Here is a 22,025-nt window from a genome sequence, read left to right as displayed (position 1 = left end):
AGTTTCCTTAGAGCCACTGGAAATACTGATGTTTAAATTTCTTATTTCACCCCCCCACCCCGCCCCTTCTTGTATGGCTAGATTGTACCACTGTGGTGCAAAGAAGTGGAAAACATGCATACCATCAGCAATTGTGCAAATACACATTCACATATGGGATCACAATCATAACAAATAATTTCTGGTATCATTGGGCTATATACAAGTATATGCTCTATAAGCAGACTATAACAATCACCACAATGCATACAAAAATATAGTAATATTCTGTTTTGTAATATTTGGTCACATGATATATATGTTAGATCAGCGATGGCAAACCTTTTTTGGCTCGTGTGCCACAAGTGGGGAGAGCGCAGGGGGGTTGTGTGCGGGCATGCCGCACCATGCGCGCACAACGCACGACCCCTTATTTTTACATGCTTTTTTCACCCTCCCCAGGGTCCAGAGGCTTAATAGGAGCCTGTGGAGGGCGAAAAGAGCCTCCCCCGCCCCTCCGGGTTGCTCGGAGGGTCGTTTTAAGCATTCCGAAGGCTTCAGGGACCATCCGGAGGCTTCCCTGACACCTTCGGAGCGCTTAAAACGAACCCTCCGAGCAAACCGGAAGTCACTTCTGGTTTTCTCGGAGGGTGGTTTTAAGCGTTCCGAAGGCTTCAGGGAAGCCTCCGGATGGTCCCTGAAGCCTCCGGAGGGCCTCCGCAGGGGGGGGAGGCTCTTTTCGCCCTCCCCAAGCTCCTATAAAGCCTCTGGAGCCTGGGGAGGGCGAAAAATGGCTTTTAAAAAGGTGAACTCAGCTGGCCAGGGTGTGCATGCGTGCTGGCCAGCTGACAGGGCAGCGCCTCACGTGCCCTGACAATTGGCTCCGCGTGCCACTTGTGGCACGCGTGCCATAGGTTCGCCATCACGGTGTTAGATTGTCAAATCAGAGTATGTCATTTATTAAAATATGACTAAGTGAACCCAAAATAAGATTTCCTTCCTTTTCCCATTTTAAAATTTACTTAAGATTTTTTTTTAATAAAAAAACTTTTAAAATATTAGTAGAAATTCATTTTCAGAATAAAACTATGAAGTTTTTTATTGTTTCCTGAAACATAAAAAATATGCACGGTTTGTTCTCTAAAGATGTGTGGTAATTCTTAAAGCCAGAATATGAAACACTGCTTCCTCCCCTCAGACACGAACAAAATGCTCTGTGTATTGATAAAATTACATAATGATTTTATGTAAAGTGGCTTGGCAAAAATATCCCAGGTTTTCTACATAACTCCTATTTTAAAAAATAGTGTTTGTGTGTTTATATGACAGACCCCATTTAAGCATATAGAAATAAAACATTTATTCAACAGACCCAAATCTGTTTTACACTATAAATAATTTGTCACAAGCTAAAAATATATGTAATATTGCTGGTATCGTGAGCTGGCCAAAGCAGACTCTGCTGCCAATGTGATGACCCAGAAACTCTTCACAAGGTATGGAGATTTCCATCCAAAGTCCAACACCCAGAAGGCAAAACGTGTCTGGTCAATATCAAAACTGTCCAGGATTAAACCTAGAGTACATCAGTAATATGATATCCAAAAATGAGCTGTTGACAGAAGGCCTGAGGCAGACATAGGAGGAAGATCAACCAGACAAAATGCTACAGAAGGGCAAAACCCTGCATAGGACAGATACTGATGTGGCAGACATCGAGAAATTCTACCAGTGGCTGGAAAGGACCAAGATAGCACTGAAGCACGGATCATAGCATGCACTAAGCACCAGAGAGGTAGCTTAGCAGGGGTCACTCACACTAAACAGGTTCTGATTATTTACAGACACCCCAGAAATAGGTCAATAGATAACAGCAGGGGTAAGGTACAGCAGAAACAGCATACACTACCAATCAAATAGCTATCATTGTGCACAGGAAATCTGTATATTGTATGGACTAGTCCCTCCCAAGTCCAGATGGAAGATTCCACAGAAGGTAATGAAGCCTTCATTTTTATACGCTATCATTAAAGGCTTTTCTTCTTAAAATTCCTCATAAAATTTCTGAACTTTATCCTCTTTTAAACATCCCCCTAATTATCCATTTATCATTCAACAAATATACAATTTTTCTTACAATAGACAAACCTCCTTTTTCTCTTTCTTTACACCATCCAAAATAAACTTGCCTCAATTTCCTACATACACTTTTCCATTATAATTTTGATGTTTATCACTCTAATATTAAGAGAAGAAATCTAGGAATTTGCTAGGACCAAAGCAAAAATCTATGCAAAAGCAAATGTTTACTGAAAGTGGGCACTTGCAACAAAGGATCTCTGAAGAAAAGAACAATTTTATATAATCACTTACGAACCCACTGTTCACTACAAATGTTCCCAGAACAGTAGCATGTGACTTCTGAACCTACTCAAGGGAACAAAAACATTTTTAAAATGTCCCAAACTGGGAATTTGCAAGAAAGAATTAAGGAAAGATAATAATAAACCTGCAAGTTTTTATATCTTCCACTTCCTGTCCCTAATCCTACTCCTTCATTACAATTGAGAGACCTTTGAGATTTTTCTCATACAAATTTCTGCTCTCATAACTTTACAAAATTCCAGCAAAAATTCCACATAAAAACAACATGCGAGGGGATGGGGAATGCCCTCTCCCTCATTCCATCCCATCACAAGTTAAAAATCAGAAAAGCTCACTTCAATTTTCTCAACTTTATGCTTCAGATTTTTTTAAAAAAAAATATTTGTTCAGAAATGGGTATTCAGGACCTTACAAACTTCCTATTCTCTTATTTGCTTAATCCTAGTTTGATGTCAGAAGTTTAAATGGTCAGGTGATATTACTGAAATATAAAATGAATCCTTTTATCTTATTTTATAGATGGAATGTCCACTGGAAGAACTGCTGGGGGGTCACACAGCTTTCATCTGAAAATATGCTTTCTGCTTGCAAGTCCAAGAGATCACTAAAACAGGATCATCAGTTCTTCGGGGAACCAATCATGACCTTTGATACAAAGTTTACAATAGCACTGGCAGGCTGTTCTGGATCATGCTCTGCAAACAGGTGGCAAACGTTATCAGTCGCACTACCTTGTTTCCTTGCAACAAAGCCAAATACTCTGGAAAATGAAAGAACAAACACGAAAGGTGAGCAAAAAATACTGTTCTTATTAAACACTTTCAAAAATTTCTGCTGGATGTTTTTCCCCACTATTTTTTATGAGTTTCTTAGAATTTAACAGGATTTCAACAATAAAAATAATGAGGAACAAGCTTTTCTGAGAAGCAGCTTGCTCAGCACTACTAATTGTTCCCTAACTGCACTATGTGAGTATGCTGTTAAAATGGACTTTCAATTCAAACAACACAAAATTGAGGCCTCACATTATGTAAGAAATTATTCAAAATACATGCATTAAGCTGAGTCTTAATGCAAATATTGCAGAGTTATGAGAACACTTCCTGGTCCATTACTTAAGGCCAAGATAAGAAAAAAAAAGTGTTGTGCGCCCCTATCCTGACAGCTTTACATCAAAGGATTTCTGAACTTGTTTCCTTACATAAATATTTCTCTTTTCACTGGCATGTCATGTCTACACCATTATCCATTGCTGGTTAATTGTGAATAAATTGCTTAATATCTGAATTCTAAACTAAATGGAATGAGGACAGAATCTAATGCTGAGGCATACTGATTCCATTGACCTATTAGATTAGATAAAATAACATTTTGCAGAGTGTAGCTTCAAGTATCACATAGGTTATCTGGGAACACTCCACAGGACTTGTTATGCTCTCCAAACCTTATACATATTTATAATTCCTTTAGAAGGTTCATGAAGCTCTCATAGCCAGAGTTATCAAAAGATTACTAGATTCCATGCATTCCACACGTTAATATGGACATATAACACAAATAAATGTTGACAGCTGTCAAAGATAAGCATGAACGTCTACATTCTCTTTTTGTTTGGTTCTAACATAAGCATTGCCTTATTGCTTATTGAAGGGAAGTTGAAGGGAAGCATGGATATTATCTGTAAGATACTAAGTATTCATAGCTACTTACTTTGCTGACAGGCCATCTTTAATCCATCTTGTTATAAAAAACAAAAAAGGGAGAAGAAATTTTAAAAATGTATTTTTGTTATACAGGGTTGGGTTTTGTTTTTTTGTAGCTTTACATAACAGTATACAAACAGTGAATTGAGAAACATTAATCATCCTTACTTTCTGTCTTGTGGATCCAAAGCACAAAAAATAACACTATTGACTGGATAATGCCTTCTGAAAAAAAGCCTGAAAAGAAGAGAAAATAAATTTATGACTGGAGTCTGTATTGTAGAATCCTTTATGTGGCACTGGGAAAAGGACATATAAACATTTCTCTTTTGCCACAATATTATTCTAAAAAAAAAAGCAACTAACAGTGGGAATTGTGTCTAGAGCAATAGCTACACAGCAATACGAAAGTAAGTAAGATGAAAATTTCCCAGTGTAGCTATTAACCTAACATGGGAAGAGATAACAAAAACAGTGCTGTTCAGTGCCAAATACAGGTGATCACTCTGACAGAAGAGACATGCTCTAGATCCCATCAGCCAAGGATTTGTGGCTGGTGGGGTGTAGGAGAAGAGCCTTTTTTTCCCATGGCTCCTGCCCTCTGGAATATCATGCCCTTCAGGATCAGATCCATTGTGATCTTCTGAAAGGGTCTGAAAACCTGGCTCTTCCAAATGGCTTCTGGCCCTGATGGGGTGTCCCATTCGGGAGGTGGCTAATAGATTAGATCAAGATTCCACCGTCATCCAGTTTACGCATTGGTTCTTTTATCTACTTCATTGTTAATGTAAATGTTTTAGTGCTTACTGTTTTAATTTTTTTTTAATTTTTAATTGTCTACGCTGTTATTTGTGATACTGCAAGCCACCCAAAATCATAATAGTGAGATAGATGGCATAAATAAATATATTACTTATATATATTAAATAAACGTAAATAATCTCATGAATTGTAATCTTACTAGACTGCATTGGTGGGAGTATAAGAAAATGGATACATATCAGCATAGAAACAATTAGTTCTTTTATCCAGCCATCTTTCATAATGTTACTGCTTTCATTTATTGTTCTTATCTCACAAGATACTGCAAAGACTAAAAGATATATTTAATTCAATAAGTACAGAAAATTGTTTCAACCAAAATTAAGAAATAGTAAAAAAGCTCCTGAGAAGTTTGGTTAACAATATATTCAAATTTATAAGCAATATAACATTCACAATGTTTCTCTTTTGTACAAAGGTACAAAAATGCAATATATGTTTTCGTTCCTGTTAAGACCATGAGTGAGTTTGTTTCTGTTTTGTCCCCCATTTTTGCTTGTTTAAGGACTATTGTCCTGTGTTGAACAAATCACTCTGATATTGTTCTGTCCTAAGAAGTGAGCAGATACCGGCACAGGACTGTCTTATACCGGGTAGAAAGCTTCCTTCAGCCTGAACTTGAATGGCACCTTTGTGTTCAGAAAACTATGCTGTTGAGAAGCTGTATTGCAAGGAAGCAGGATACCCATTGAAAAAGTAGTACTCTCACCATCAACAGTAGAGCAGTAATAGTGGAAGTAAAAAAAAATATTCTGAGGATTCACTTCTGGGTTAGAGGAGGAAGAGGCACCAACACTACCCTGTATTCCTGCAATGTCCACTTATTCTAGTATTGTTGAAGGCACACAACTGAGCAAGAAGCTTCATAGCAAAAGCAACACCATTAGGGATCATTCTGAAGTGATGCATATATACGCATGCAACAGCACTTTCAAACAGTTCAAACTTTCCTAAATGAAAAACTTCACAGTATCCCTCTGAATTTGTGTACAAATATAATTAAGTGCACATTATTATAATTGTATCACGAAACGGCCTAAAAAGGCAGAAATTTACCGATTTTATTAAGTAAACAGCACAACAAAGCAGAAAACAAAGCTAATAATAGTGCTGGACAAAATATTGCTTCCTGCACTTACTTTCTCTGATTGTCTGTCAATGTGATACCTTGTGCAGACACTTTGAAATGCACCACAGTGGAGGTGGGAGGAGGCTCTTGAGCTAAAGTTAAGGTCAAAGCTTTCTGCACAGCTTGATGACCTGTTAGAGATTCCATCTCAACAGAATTCAGGTAGCAAACATTGCAGGCTATAAAACAAAGCAAAAGCAAATGATGAACAAAGCTACAAATAGAATAATTTGATCCTGATTTATACATTTAATTTCTGAAAATACTGAAGTGGTAATGCAGAGAGGGAGTGAAGGGAATGAATTCTTTCCAGTTTTTAAAAAACCATTTTGAGAAAAAGCGAAATTCATGTAATATTCATTTCTATATCATATTTAACATAAGTTCACTTCGCTGTTTAGCAAACACACACGCACACATACACACACAGTGTGTGTGTGGTTAGTCAACCAATCTATCTTTATATATTTATTAAATATTAAAATAAAATTTGGGCAATTAAAATCAAGTTAGACAATAACTGCATTTATAAATTGAATTCATTTTAAAATATATATTACAAATGGAATTGTAAGCTGTATAACTAATGAATCTCAGAAATCACAACTTTCAGCCTTTGGAAGAAGGCAATGGTAAATCACTTCCAAAATCTTGGCAAGAAAATTCACTAGGAGTCAATACTTACAATACTGAGGAACCAAAAAGACATTTTTTTAAAAAAAGGAAAAGGAAAAAAAGAAAAATTATAAAACTGGAAGAAAATTAAGTTAAAGACAGAAGGAAGTAATTAGCATAATGATATGATATATAGATTTAGGCTATATCTCTATTTGCATAATCAGATGAATATACCTAAATGTTGTCTTTTTTCTGCTTTTACCCTGTTAATGTCACCAATTTGTTCGCAACGAAGTATTCATATTTTTCAGTTTTAATGTTAAAATAAGTGTTTTCCTACCTAACCTGCCAGCAATCCACAACAGTTCAAGGAATGCAAATTCTGACACACTATGCTGTTCTCAAGTGACCATTAGTGACTTATTGGTCACCGCAGAAGGGCAAAAGTGTGCTCATACTCTCCAAACCTGGTCTCTTTCTTTCAGGACTTTCTATGTGGTGCCTATGAACCTTGCATGTTGTCAATTGAAGTCTTATGCACATGAAAAATTCTTCTGCTGACAGCATTAAAAGATTAGAACCTACTTACGAACCTGCCCCTTGTTTCAAAAGCTCTGCAGCTGAATTTGCAGCCGTTTGTGCGTAGGTTTCAGTAATCTCTTCCAGAGGGTCTACAAACAGAAATTACAGATGTTTTCAAAATGACTTGGATTGAAAGACAAGCAAAGTACAGTTGTCAATAATTTGCCATCAGCTTTTAAGATCATATATTCCTTAAGCTGTATATAACAGTACTGAGGGAGTTCTGAACATGGTGTAATGAGAGATTTAAAACACCAATTATTTCTAGAAGCTTAGCTCATAATGTGTTATACTTGGTATCAATGAAGATTACTTTCTAATTAAATAGTATGTTTCCTGTCATGTGCTGCCAGAGTTCGATTCTCACTGGATCAAGTCTTCCAAGGTTTGATAAAATGAGGACCCAGATTGTTGGGGGCAATACGCTGACTGTAAACTGCTTAGAGAGAGCTGTAAAACATTATGAAGCGATATGTAAGTCTAACAGCTATTGCTGTCTACATCAATTGCTATCTTCCTGCTTTCTGTGTAACAGCTATTGGCTGTTAGTTTGTTTAATCTATTGAATGCTTTTTATAGTTATAGTGATGCTATAATTTTATTGTGCTTTACATTATTGGGAGAACATGGTGAAAAAAAGGACCTAAATAAAATAAATAATAATAATAATGACCATGTGCTAAAATGATCTTGTTATCCAAACTATTTAATTGATAATGAGATGTGGAATGAGAAATTACATTGTTACAAAACATCTTTATGTTGAATTTCATACTTCTATTAAATACAACCATTGCTGATTCACTATTAACTAACAATTATCTTATATTTCCATTTTAAATTATATGTTTAAATTATATAAATATAACTATCCTATTGACATATTTATTCTTGTGTTTGTCACTGTTTATTTTATTCTTCTATTATTTTACTTCTGTAATGTTTACATACCTTTGATTTTTTTCTTCCTTTTTATTATTGTAAGCTGCCTGAATACCTTGACTGTAAAAAAAAGCCACCCTACTTGGAACTACCTATATCAGTGATGGCGAACCTTTTTGGCACCGAGTGCCAAACCAAAACATGCGTGCATGTGCCCGAAACCCAAAGATGAGCTGGCATGCCTTTTGGGGGGCCATTTTCAGGCCGTTTTTCTTGCGCTGTGAAGACCAATTGGCCAGTGTGCATGTGCGTGCTGGAAACCAGAAGAGTAGCTGCCAATGGCGCACATGCCCACAGAGGGCTCTGCATGCCACCTCTGGCACGCGTGCCATAGGTTCGCCATCACAAACCTATATATTCAGACATTACCTTAATACCTTAACAACTCTTAGGTCCTTAGTTAGGACTTCAACTGTTACGCTTTTACCAGTCCCAGTCTGTGAATAGAATTGAAGATCATAATAATAATAACAGCAACAACAACAATAATAATTTGTAGCAGCAATACCTTGGTCTGGGATGAGTAGCTTGCAAGGCAATGCCAGTGGGGTAATGGAATGTTGATACACTAAAGCTGTCAAACTTCCTGTAATTACAAAACAAAAGAAAAACCCATAAAGTGGGTAAAATATTACGTGCAATTTTTGTAAGTCATGTATACATTTTTAACTTTTATAGTCTATATTTCTAGTTACACAATCACAATGTTTTGAGATGCTCAGTCCATGAAAAGGTAGGCCAAACCACAGGGAAACAGTTGTAAGAGCACCAGCTCAAGGTGTACCTTCCCATTTACAATATTGGGAGAAATTATATTATTTAGTACTCTCCCTATGAACTAGTTACTGAATGAGGCTGCACCTTTTTTTCTATTGTACTACGGGTACAATATTTTTCTCTTGCATAAATATCTTTCACTGAGAAGGAGTTAATATTATTCTAGATCATATTTTATCCAATAATACTGGTCAATTATCATATCCAGCTGATTCTGCTTCACATTTCTTTGTTCTCATATTTTTTTCTATATGAAATAACTTAATATATTATATATTATATAATATTATATTATAACTTAATATAGGTTTATGTTTGTATAAGACTTGTGTCAGGTCTGCAGCAGTTCCTTTAAGAATCTTTGGCCTGCCACACTCTCTCTTCTAGCTTCATTTTAGTATGCATATTCATTAAGGGGGGGGGGGAATAGCAATGGGTAGAATGTGTTGTTTTCAAAATAAAAAAATCCCTTCTAGAACCTCAAGGTTATTCTTTGTCTCCACACCTTGGCACCTGACCGGAACCAGCGAGGTGGAGATAACAGCGTGGAAGAAGAAGATTGGACCATGTGATGGATTAGTGGGTGTGGGGGACAAGATCATGAACTTCCTTGGATTTGCAAATTTTTATACAGTTCATTCTGATTTTTGCAGAAATTACCCTACCATTGACTGAGCTATTAAAGACGGGCCCTTCCCTAACAAAGCCAAAAGCAAACCAACCACTAAAGTGGACAATGGACTGTCAAAAAGCCTTTGAGAAATTAAAACAGCTCTTTGCCCAAGAGCCCATATTGCAACACCCCGACCCAGAGCAACCATTCATAATCCAGACAGATGCCAGTGATGTAGCAATAGCCTGCAAAAGAGTAAAGAAGGCCACGTCTTGCCATGTGGTTACATCTCCAAGAAACTCACCGCCATTGAAAGAAGGTGTACCATTTGGGAAAAAGAGGCATTCGCGATCAGGTGGAGCATGCTCACCTGGAGACATCTCCTAGAAGGGGAGGATATACTGTTCGAGGTCTGGACTGATCATAAAAACCTTGAAGCTCTCCTAGCCCATCGGAGGTTATCCCCCAAACAAGTTCGCTGGGCACAATACTTCCAAAGGTTTAAATTCGAAATTAAACACATCCCCGCAGGAAAGAACTTGTTAGCAGATGCTCCGTTAAGAAAACCGCAACATGACAGTAAGAAGGAAGAAGTTATCCACCCCATCATATCTCCCTCTCACCAAAAGGCAGCTCAAGTCACCACTCAAAGCCAAGATAAACTGACGACTGAAAGTGGCACTTTGGACAGACCTGTGGTTAAACAACAACAAGGACATCCTAATGGTGAATGATGGCTTAGCCTGAAAGGGGTCCAAACTGTATGTCCCTGCAGAGATGAGGCTGCAAGTTCTACAGCGGAGTCATGATGCGAAACTAGGAGGCCACTTTGGATTCCTAAAAACGCTCCACCTCACCAGGCGTCAATTTTGGTGGCCAAAAATGAAATCGGAGGTGGAAGATTATGTAAAAAGCTGTGCTACTTGCGCCACGATGAAAACCCGGCCAAGAAAGCTCCCTGGACTACTACAACGAGTGGCCAATCCTAGCCAACCATGGGAAGAGATCGCAATGGACTTCATCATTGAGCTTCCAGACAGCAGCGGTAATAGAGTAATCTGGACAGTTATTGATTTCTTTTCCAAGCAAGCACATTTCATTGCTTGCTCAGGGCTGCCATCCGCAAAGAAATTAGCGAAGATGTTTGTGAAACACATTTATCGCCTGCACGGGGTGCCAAAAAGGGACATTTCAGACCGCGGAGTTCAGTTCACCGCCAAGTTCTGGAGAGAATTCCTCAGATCAATTGGATCCACACAGGGACTCAGCTCAGCATTTTATCCCAGCACAAATGGCGCAGCGGAGAGGGCCAATGCGATGGTGGAACAATACATCGGGTGTTATGTGGACTATCAGCAAGACAACTGGTCGGACTTGCTACCCTTCGCCGAAGTGGCATCCAACAATGCAGTCCACAGCAGTACCGGATTAACTCCTTTCCAGATTACCAGTGGCATGGAATTCGTTCCCATGCCTGAGCTGCCTAAAGAACCTCCCTCCTCCATGTCTCTGAATGAATGGATGGACACACTAAAGAAGGGATGGGAAAATATGAAGAAGGCTCTAGCAGATGCGGCAGAAGCCTACAAGAAGCAAGTTGATAAACATCGCTCCTACCAACCCCCCTTTCGGATGGGGGGACAAAGTTTTTGCATCTACCAAATACATAAGATTAAGGATGCCTAGTAAGAAATTGGGTCCAAAATTTCTAGATCCTTTCCCAATAGAAAAGATAATTAACCCAGTTACAGTTCGACTCAGCCTACCCAGAATTCTAGGGAAAATTTATCCGGTATTCCATTGTAACTTGTTGAAACCAGTAATGGGGTCTAGCATAAGGCCATCCACCCAAGCTCCCCCTCCTCCTGTAGTGGTAGAAGGAAAAACACATTATGAGGTGAAAAAAAATCTTAGATTCCAGGCTGCATAGAGGTCACTTACAATATTTAGTGCATTCGAAGGGGTATCCTTTGTCTGAAGCTACGTGGATGAAAAGTTGGGATCTAAAAGCGGATAAATTAGTGAAACAATTCCATGAGAAGTTCCCTGATAAGCCAAAGGGTCCCCCTGGGGGAGGCAGAGGTGGTTAATTGTGTATGGTAACTTCTAATTTTAATTCTCTTTTCCAGAAACGGTTTCCCTTTTGAAGAGAGCCTGCCTGCCAGGCCTGCAGCGGTTCCTTTAAGAATCTTTGGCCTGCCACACTCTCTCTTCTAGCTTCATTTTTAGTATGTATATTCATTAAGTGGGGGGGGGGATAGAATGGGTAGAATGTGTTGTTTTCAAAATAAAAAATTCCTTTCTAGAAGCTCAAGGTTATTCTTTGTCTCCGCACCTTGGCACCTGACCGGAACCAGCGAGGTGGAGATGACAGCATGGAAGAAGAAGATTGGACCATGTGATGAATTAGTGGGTGTGGGGGACAAGATCATGAACTTTCAATTTGGTGGGAATCCTAGGTAACTTCCAGAATTGGGATTCCACAGATGTACCAACATGTCTGACTTATTAAATTGGAACTTTAAGGAAAGTTTTGCCTTGGACTCTGATTTAATTCTGCATGATAATTGGAACGCTGACAACTTGTATATTTGGAGAGTTACCCATCATTGGATGTTGGCTACAGAAATGTTCAGTCAAAACTCATACCATCTATTGTACTTTTCTGCAGTATCCCAGACAGACCCGGTTCACAATTTGGGCAATTGTCCTGGACTTAGGATTTCTGCACAAAGAGCAGGGGGGAAGTTGCAGCTAGGAAAATCTTTGCACAACTTTAAGTTGTATATTAGTTGTGGCATTCTCCAGATCAGCAGTCCCTGTATTCAATCATTCAAACCCTGGTCATCTCATGTCTGAATTACTGCAATGCACTCTACATGGGGGGCACATTGAAAAGCATTCCAAAGCTACAAATGCTGCAGAGTGTGCTAGCTCTATGGGCAGTTTCTGGGGACCCTAGAATAGCCCACACTACTCTACTGTTTTGCGAGCTGCACTGGCTGCCGGTTTCCCTTTCGGTGCAATTCAAGATTATTATCTTTAAAGCCCTACATGGCATGGGTCCAGGCTTCCTGAGAAAGTTTCACCCAATGGGGCGAGCCTGCTTCAGCTGTCCTAGCAGAGCAAGTATAATGTGGACTCTGTCAGTAAGGGAATTCTGACTGGTGGAGCTCCTCTGCTGTGGCTTCGTCCCTCTGGAACATCTTACCATGTGAGGCAAGATTGGTTACCACACTCCTGACTACTCTGAAGACCTGGCTCCGCTTGGAGCCCCAATTGGGGAGTATCTTAATGGACTAATAGCAGGTTCAACCTACCTCCCCTGTACATTCTGCTCCCTCCTTCCCATCTTTTTGTTTTAACCTGCATTTTTATTCTCACACACACACAGTAAGCCATAGCGAGATGGGTAGAAAAAAATATAATAAATAAACAATCAAGTTATAGAATATCCTCACCAAAATTTATGGTACGCAGCAGTACTTTAATATTTTCAGTAATTTAGCCTCATGTGATTTGTATGGACTTTTTGTTTTAAGGAATCATATACATGGCCACGAAGACTCTTCTAGCCACATTCAATTTATTTAATTGAATAAATGGAAGTAATTAAATGGTGCCTCTATCTCCATAACAAAGGACACATTAACAGAACAAACAGAAAAAACATAATGTAGTATTCCAAATAAGTCTGCAATTGGAGTATTGGAGGTGAAAGAGCATATCCAATAAATTTGAAATCATCCCTTCATCAGACAAAGCATGTACTACTTTCTCCACCCCAAAAGAAAAAAATCTAGTTTGTTAAAAGCAGAACACTTTTAATTATATATCTATATTTTGAAACATTAAGAATAGAACAAATTTGATATTGTATACTTTATGTTTGTTTTTTTTAAAAAGGAAGTAAACTAAACAAAACAGAAACCATCTAAAAATCATAACATTTTACTCCCTTTTTAGGAAGTGTTTTCTTTTCTTCCAGTAGGACTTTACTTTTATAAGGCTATAGGAACTTCCCAGGGAACAATTATGGGAAGTGAATACATAATGTGAACAAAAGAGACAAAATATCAGAAAAAGAACAAAGTATAAAAGAGATTAAAGAGATAATATTTAAAGAGCTATAAAGAATAAAACAAAATCGTAACCTTCAAAGTATTCAAAAGTCATAATTCATTTATTATGAAATAATATAAATTTGTTTAACACATGGTGCAAATAAAATTATCTGTATGTCCCAGAAATTAAAATAAAAGGTAAATTAAAACTTAATATAATATAAAAGTAGCAAAATTTTACTACATTATATGTAAGCTTCACCCACAAAGAATGCCAATAGTTCTTGTTTTAGGGAATAGTTGTGTTGTTCATTTTATGGAAAAGTACTTGCCATGTTTTATAAGGATTACTTACCAAAATAGGGCTCATTGGGACATCCTTTCAATCTTACTCCTTTGTGGGTACACTCAATCAGAAAATGTCTCACAAGTTCACTGGAAATATCTCCAACTGTAGCATACAATGATGATAAATGAAAGAAGGACAACAAATGTATACTTATGACATACAGGCCTTACAATTCAAATGTATTGTTAATTTCATACTCATATTACACAAGTGATAGAATAAAATGAATTATAACCATAATTTCTAAAGATTTGTATCATGACTCATGATAGCTTAAAATGGCTGAATTCATAATGTTAAAGTTAGGTATGTAAAAAACATATAAAAGGCAGCTAAGAGCTATCATTTTCTGATTTTCTTACTATCTAGTGATCGCTCAGATATTTGCAGTTCAACAGAAATAAAATGTAAAGTTTGGAAATATTGACTGCTTATTTATTTTGATATCTAAAATTTGTTTAAAAACATCCATCAAAGCTTGGCTCAGAGCTCCCCCTTTGTTGGGGGGGGGGGATATAAGGTAACCCAGAAGGACAAGGCTGATGGAAATGCTGGGAAGGAAAGTTATGATTAACATTGTTGGCATACCTCTGTAAATAACCAAATTACAGAGGCATTCTGCTGATCCCATTATATAAGCAATGCGTAAATTTGTTAAGAAGCACTGTTTTACCACCCAAACAACAATGAGAAAACTTCGGATTGGTCAATCCACAATCTCAAAATGAAAAATAATCTAACTGAAATGGATTAACAGTCTCCCAATAATGTTCACATTAGGAGGAGAAAAAATATTGTTTTGGTTTGCTATGTAGTAAGTCTAGAGATTAAAACAAAACGAGTAGGATTTTTTTTACCTCTTCACTATTTCTAGCCTTAGGTTCACCAGCAATAGCAGTTAGACTTAGCATATTTTTCAGAGTATAAGACTGAATACAACATTTTTTTGCCTCCCAAAATCCTGCCCCCTTGACCAAAATGGCCATGAAGAGCGTGTAGAGCTGAGAGCTTCTGGAGGCTGGGGAAGGCTGGGGAAGGCAGAAACCAGTGAAAAATTGGCCTTTTTTTGCTCAATTTTGCCCCCCCCCCCAGCCCCCAGGAGTATTCTATAAGCCTCCTAAAGGCCACGCATGCAATTTTTTTGAAGAAAAACGGGCAGTTTTTTGCTCTTTTGGGGGGGGAGCACCCCCCCCCCCAGGTGCACTCTGCAAGCCCCCTAATGGCTATTCATGCGAAAAACAGGCCGTTTTTGGGAGGTTTGCAGAGTGCAAAAACTTTTTTTTTATTTGCCTCTTCAAACCCTTGGTGCGTCTTATACTCCGAAAAATACAGTATATACCGCTTCATAGTGCTTTACAGCCTTCTCTAAGCAGTTTACAGAGTCAGCACATTGCCCCCAAAAATCTGGGTCCTCAATAGATCCTCAATAGATTGGTCTTCCCTCCTTCCCCAAACTTTTAGTGATGGGGGATTTTAATCTGCCGTCGATGGGAGAAGCGTCTGAGGGGGTTCGGGAGTTCATGGCTTCCATGACAGCCATGGACCTGACCCAGTTAATTCAGGGCCCTACTCACAAGGGAGGCCACACCCTGGACCTTGTTTTTGTCTCTGGCCAGTGGACGAGTGATCTGGGAATAGGGGATCTAGACACTATTCCCCTGTCATGGTCGGATCACTCACTTCTCCGGCTGGACTTCCCTGGTGCTACCCCCCGCCGCGAGGAGGCGGAACTGGAAGGTATTAGATGGTTCCGCCCCAAGCACCTGATGGAACCGGATAGGTTCCAGACGGAACTTGGGCCACCTCCTGTGGACCTGACCCGCCCCCGAGTGGAGGACCTGGTAGTCGCATGGAATAGTGCGACTGCCGGGGCCCTAGACCGGGTGGCGCCTTTGCGGCCTCTCCTGCGGCGACGAACCACCCTGGCACCTTGGTTTACCGAGGAGCTAAGGGTGATGAAACGCCACAAGAGACGCCTAGAGAGTCGTTGGAGATCCTCCCGCTCCGAATTTGACCGAGCACAGGCACGAGCCTATTTGAAGACGTACCTTGTGGCATTAAGAGCGGCCAAACGTCAACATTGCGCCGCTCTTATTGCGTCTGCAGATAACCGCCCTGCCGCCCTGTTTCGGGTGACCCGTTCCCTCTTGTTTGAGAGACCACGGGAAGCCCCACTACAGGGCAGAGCAGAGGAGTTTGGGAATTATCTACAGGACAAAGTCGCTCAAATCCGGATGGGATGGACCCCTTTCAGTGGTTCAGTAGAGACGCCCGTTGCGAGTCTTGAGGGACCACTTTGGGAGGAGTTTGACTCGGTTGCCATCGAGGATTTGGACAGGTTGCGTGGACGTCTGCGACCCACCACATGTTTATTGGACCCGTGTCCCTCCTGGCTTGTACTGGCATCCTGGGAGGTTACGCGCGACTGGCTCCTGGGCCTGGTGAACGCCTCGTTGGGTGAGGGGTCTCTACCGGCCGCCTTGAAAGAGGCGGTGGTGAGGCCCCTGCTCAAGAAGCCTTCCCTGGACCCAACGGACCTAGTCAATTATCGTCCAGTCTCCAACCTTCCTTTTTTAGCGAAGGTTGTAGAGAGTGTGGTAGCACAGCAGTTCCCACGTCACCTGGAGGAAAATGATTATCTAGACCCGCGCCAGTCCGGCTTCCGACCCGGGCACAGCACGGAGACGGCCTTGGTCGCATTGGTTGATGATCTCTGGAGGGCCAGAGATAGGGGTTGTTCCTCTATCCTGGTCCTATTAGATCTCTCGGCGGCGTTTGATACCATCGACCATGGTATCCTGTTGCACCGGCTAGAGGGGCTGGGAGTCAGGGGCACCGTTTTACGGTGGTTTGGCTCCTACCTCTCTGGTCGGACGCAACGTGTGTTGACAGGGGAGCAGAGTTCGACCCGGAGGCCACTCACATGTGGAGTGCCACAGGGATCGGTGCTCTCGCCTCTCCTGTTCAACACATATATGAAACCGCTGGGCGAGATCATCCGTGGTTTTGGAGTGGGATATCATCTGTATGCTGATGATACTCAGCTATACATTTCCACTCCGAACCACCCCAATGAGGCCGTCGAAATGATGTCCCGGTGTCTGGAGGCCGTACGGGTCTGGATGGATGGCAACCGACTAAAACTCAACCCTTCCAAGACGGAGTGGCTGTGGCTTCCGGCCTCCCGGTTCAACCAGGTGCTTCCATCTCTGGCCATCGGGGGCGTCCAACTAGCCCCCATGGAACAGGTGCGCAATTTGGGCGTCCTCCTGGATGCCCGGCTGTCCATGGATAACCATGTAACAGCCGTGGCAAGGGGGGCGTTCCATCAGGTTCGCCTGATGCGCCAATTGCGCCCCTTATTGGACCGGGATGCCCTACGCACAGTCACCCATGCGCTAGTGACGTCTCGCCTGGATTACTGCAATGCTCTCTACATGGGGCTTCCCTTGAGATGCACTCGGAGACTACAGTTGGTCCAGAACGCGGCCGCGCGGGTGATTATGGGGAGGACTAGATACTCCCCTGTAACACCTCTCCTGCGCGAGCTGCACTGGCTGCCTGTGGTCTACCGAGTGCGTTTCAAGGTTTTGATTATGATCTTTAAAGCGCTCCATGGCACAGGGCCTAGTTATATGCAGGATCGCATCCTGCCCCACACATCCCTACGACCAATTCGCGCACACAGAGAGGGACTTCTCCGGGTGCCGTCCGCCAAACAGTGTCGGGGGGCGACACCCAGGAGCAGAGCCTTCTCTGTGATGGGCCCAGCCCTGTGGAATGACCTCCCCCGTGACATCAGGATTACTTCCGATCTCCGCTCCTTCCGTGTACAGCTGAAGACCCACCTCTTTCAATTATCCGGCCTGGCTCAATCGCAATCGTAATTTTCCCATTCCTCCAAACTGTTTTTAAATTGTCCTTAAATATTTTTTTATTGGGTTTTTACAATTGGGGTATTTTAAAGTTGATTTTTAACTGTCTATTGATGTAATTTGTTTCCTCCTCCGTGTATGTATGTAGGTATGTTGTGTATGTATGTACGTTTGGTGTTGTTATATATTTTTTATGTTTTATGCTCCATTGTACGCCGCCCCGAGTCCTACTTGGAAAGGGAGCGGCTAATAAATCCAAATTTATTATTATTATTATTATTCCCTACTCTGACTTCCTGCACTAAGTGAGCAAACAGTGACCCAGGGGTGGATATGAGTGTGTGGAACTCTCCTGTGTCAGCAAAGCAGGCCCACTGCCTGTGGGTACCCATAGTGGGGTGTTGAAATAGATTGTGGGTACCCTGTAGTTGATCATAAGGGCGAATGACTTCGGGAATAATTACTTTCATAACTTTGAAATAGGATCATATGTAGCTTTTGAGGAAGTCTGTTGTAATTTTAACAATTGTTAAATGATTTGTTGTACTTCAAGGACATGAACTTCTTTACAGTGACTGGACCGTGGCTCTTTATCTTGCCTATAACAATAGCAATAGCACTTAGACTTATAAAGCAGACCCACTGCCTGTGGGTACCTATAGTGGGATGTTTAAATAGATTGTGGACTCCATAGTGCTTTACAGACTTATCTAAGTCTTTTACAGAGTCAGCATAGTGTCCCCAACAATCTGAGTCCTCATTTTACCAACCTCAGAAGATTGGAAGGCTGAGTCAACTTTAAAGCCGTCAGAATCGAAGTCCTGGTTATGGATAGAGTTAGCCTGCAATACTACATTCCAATCACTGTGCCAGTATGGCTCCTATGCTCTGCTCATCTTATATTGATAATAAATTTGAAGCATTTATTTGAAAAACAAGTAACTATCCTCAAGTTCAAGCATTATATGCCCAGTCTTGGGTTACATGAATATTAAATATTGCCTGTTTTCCTTGAAATAACTGCACATTTATTTTACTCCAAAATCCAAATTATCCCAAGTTCTCTCAATATCTTACAACTTTACCTATGATTCCTTAGTACAACTATTTTATTTTAGAACCAAATCCTACTTTCCAAGGAAGAAATCTTCCTTGATCTGTTTGTCACATAATCAATCCAAAAATCTTTTTTTCTCTTAATATTTTCATTAGAAGTTCTTCATCTCCAATACATCATCCAATGAACTCTGTAACTGGATCCAAATGTAGTATGTTTAGTCTGGTGCAGGTTTTAAGTGCCCTGGATACTTCAGCTACATAACTGGAAAGTACACTTTGCACATTTTCCAAATTTACATACACATTTTCCAAGTAAGAAACTGACCTTCATACAGTATGATCAACTAAGTGTTTTTGCTATTTTTTAACTAAACTGCTTTGACATCCATATTGCCTAATGACCCTTCTCTTTTGTCAATTCATTATTTAATGCCAAATCCATAAGTATTAAGAGAGCTCCCTTAGCGTAGTGATTAAGGCATAAGGCTAGAAATAGGTAGATGGTGAATTCTAGTTTTGCCTTAGACATGAACCCAGCAGAGTAAACTTTGGCACTCATTCTCTCAGTCCTAGAAAATGACCATTGGCTTACCTGAAGGGTCCTTTTCTGTACACCGCGGGAGAGTCCAAGCAATGGGTTAATTCAGTCTGCTTGCCCTTAGGACTGAGGAACTATTTTTCCTTTAGCCACACCTCCTCCTGGTGTGATCAATCCCCCAGAATTCTTAGAAAGAGTCAGTTCGTGCGGACGGAGCGAAGCGTCCAAGATGATGTACTGTTGACACAAAGAACCCGAATCCCGGCCTTGAGAGCCAGGGTGGGTTGGATTCTCCCGCGGTGTACAGAAAAGGACCCTTCAGGTAAGCCAATGGTCATTTTCCTGTACACCGCTTGGAGAGTCCAAGCAATGGGACATACCCAAGTTATTGTCCATCTGGGTGGGCAGAAGAATTCAATTCAATTTCAATTTATTTGTGCTTCTAGACCGCCCCCTCTCCCAGAAGGGACTCGGGGCGGTGTACAGTCCATAGAGAATATCACAAAAATACAATAAAAAATTAAATATGTACAGTTTGGAGGAGGTTAAAATGCAATTAAAAGAACTGTACAAAGCTGAATAAATATAATTTTTTTAAAATCCCTAAAACAGACACAACAGATTAAAAAACCCTAAAATAACCAGATAATAATACATTTGCCAGGAGGGACAGTTGTAATTATGCCAGGCCTGCTAATCGGAACAGGTGAGTCTTCAATTTTTGCCGGAAGGAGCGGAGGTCAGAAGTGGTTCTAATGTCGGGGGGGAGGTCATTCCAGAGGGTTGGGCCCATCACAGAGAAGGCCCTACTCCTTGGTGTCGCCCGTTGGCATTGCCTAGTGGACGGCACCAGGAGAAGTCCCTCCCTGTGTGAGCGAATTGGCCGCAGGGATGTATGTGGGAGGCTCCCGGGATTCGGTCTCTGACACAACCGCCTGGAGCACACGCCTGCCGAAGGACGCCTCAGCCGAGGCGAAAATGTCCAATTTATAGTGTCGCACAAAAGGAGAAGGAGAGGACCACGTAGCGGCCCTGCAGATGTCCAGGATCGAGGCCTGGGTGGCCCAGGCCGCGGAGGTAGCAGCACTTCGTGTGGAGTGTGCGGTGATGCCGCGCGGAACGGCTTTGGATTGACTTTCGTAGGCTGTTGCAATGCAGGCACGAAGCCACCTGCCAATCGTGGAGGAAGAGACCTTCTTCCCTAGGGAACCAGGCTGGAAGGAGAGGAAAAGAGCCTCTGACTTCCTGAACTCCGCAGTACGAGCAATGTAAACCTTCAGGGCCCGCCTGACATCAAGATTGTGCCAGGAGCGCTCTCTGGGATGCGACGGATGAGGACAAAAATTTGGCAACACAATGTCTTGCGCTCTATGGAACCATGAGTTTACTTTGGGGGTAAAGGTCGGGGCCAGTCTCAAAATGACCCTGTCAGGGTGGATGACGCACAGGTCCTGGCGAACAGAAAGAGCCGCCAGTTCCGAAATCCGGCGAGCTGACGTGGTGGCAATCAAGAAGGCCGTCTTCAGCGTCAGGAATCGAAGAGAAGTAGTGCGTAGAGGTTCGAATGGGGGGCCAGAGAGGGCCCGCAGGACCACGGACAGCTGCCAAGTGGGGTAGCGATGAACGGTGGGAGGGCGAAGGTTAGAGGCGCCCTTGAGGAAGAGGCGCACCTTCGGGATTTTGCTGAGAGGCAAAAGATGGTCGCCCGACCAGACGGTGGACAAGGCCGCCACTTGGCGTCGAAGGGTGTTCGGGGCCAGGCCCTTGTTGAGTCCCGCTTGAAGAAAGTCAAGGACTCTGGAAACAGGCGCGGTCGTCGGCTCGATGAGCAGCTCCTCACACCACTTTGCGAAGGCGGCCCAGGACGCATCATAAATCCTGGTGGTTGAAGGGCGTCTCGCCGCCTGAATGGTGTTCACTACCTCCTCTGACAGGCCTTGGCCTTTCAGTTGGTCCCCCTCAAGTGCCAGACGGCCAACTGGAGCCACTGGGGCTCTGGAAGAACCACGGCCCCCTGGCTGAGGGAGATCTGGTCCGGAGGAATGCGCCACGGAGGAGACACCGACAGGTGGACAAGGTCGGCGAACCACGACCTGCGGGGCCAGTGCGGGGCCACGAGGAGGACTTCCGCTCCCTCTGCGATGACTTTGGAAATGAATTGAGGAAGGAGAGGCAGGGGAGGGAAGGCATACAGTAGCTCGCGGGGCCACTTGCAACGCAGTGCATCTGTCCCCTCCGCCCCCGGGGTGAAGAACCGGGAGTAGAAGCGGTCGAGCTGCTTGTTGCCCCTGGACGCAAACAGGTCTACGGTCGGATTTCCGAATCTGTCGGACATCTGGTGGAACAGGCGAGGGTCCAGTTTCCACTCCGCAGGATCTATGGTTGTCCTGCTCAACCAGTCTGCCTGTGTGTTGTCCACTCCGGAGATGTGATCGGAGCGGAGAGATCCCAGATGGCGCTCCGCCCAGCGGCCCAGGGACTCCGCCTCTCTCATCAGTGCTCTGGATCTGGTGCCGCCCTGGCGGTTGATGTGGGCCTTGGTGGCCACATTGTCCGTCATCAGAAGTACATGTTGACGATGAATGGACCG

At 42.1% G+C, this 22,025-nt stretch overlaps 1 protein-coding gene across 3 annotated transcripts in view; it reads right to left on the bottom strand.

The window, feature by feature from the left end:
• Window positions 1-1,322: 1,322 nt before the first annotated feature.
• The window catches only part of TNS3 (tensin 3), a 169,481-nt gene continuing 148,778 nt past the window's right edge, over window positions 1,323-22,025 (bottom strand). For all 3 annotated transcript variants that reach the window (XM_081971417.1, XM_081971418.1, XM_081971419.1), the window contains 7 exons: window positions 13,970-14,065; window positions 8,669-8,746; window positions 7,230-7,307; window positions 6,029-6,197; window positions 4,236-4,304; window positions 4,075-4,101; window positions 1,323-3,124 (listed from right to left, as the gene is read on the bottom strand). In XM_081971417.1, the coding sequence (XP_081827543.1) occupies window positions 2,983-3,124; window positions 4,075-4,101; window positions 4,236-4,304; window positions 6,029-6,197; window positions 7,230-7,307; window positions 8,669-8,746; window positions 13,970-14,065 (659 nt within the window). In that variant the 3' untranslated portion in view covers window positions 1,323-2,982. The remainder of the gene's footprint in view (window positions 3,125-4,074; window positions 4,102-4,235; window positions 4,305-6,028; window positions 6,198-7,229; window positions 7,308-8,668; window positions 8,747-13,969; window positions 14,066-22,025) is intronic.

This window comes from Natrix helvetica (assembly GCF_964273705.1).
Source record: "Natrix helvetica genome assembly, chromosome: Z".
NCBI lineage: Eukaryota > Metazoa > Chordata > Lepidosauria > Squamata > Natricidae > Natrix > Natrix helvetica.
This window is presented reverse-complemented; position numbering and strand designations above follow the sequence as displayed.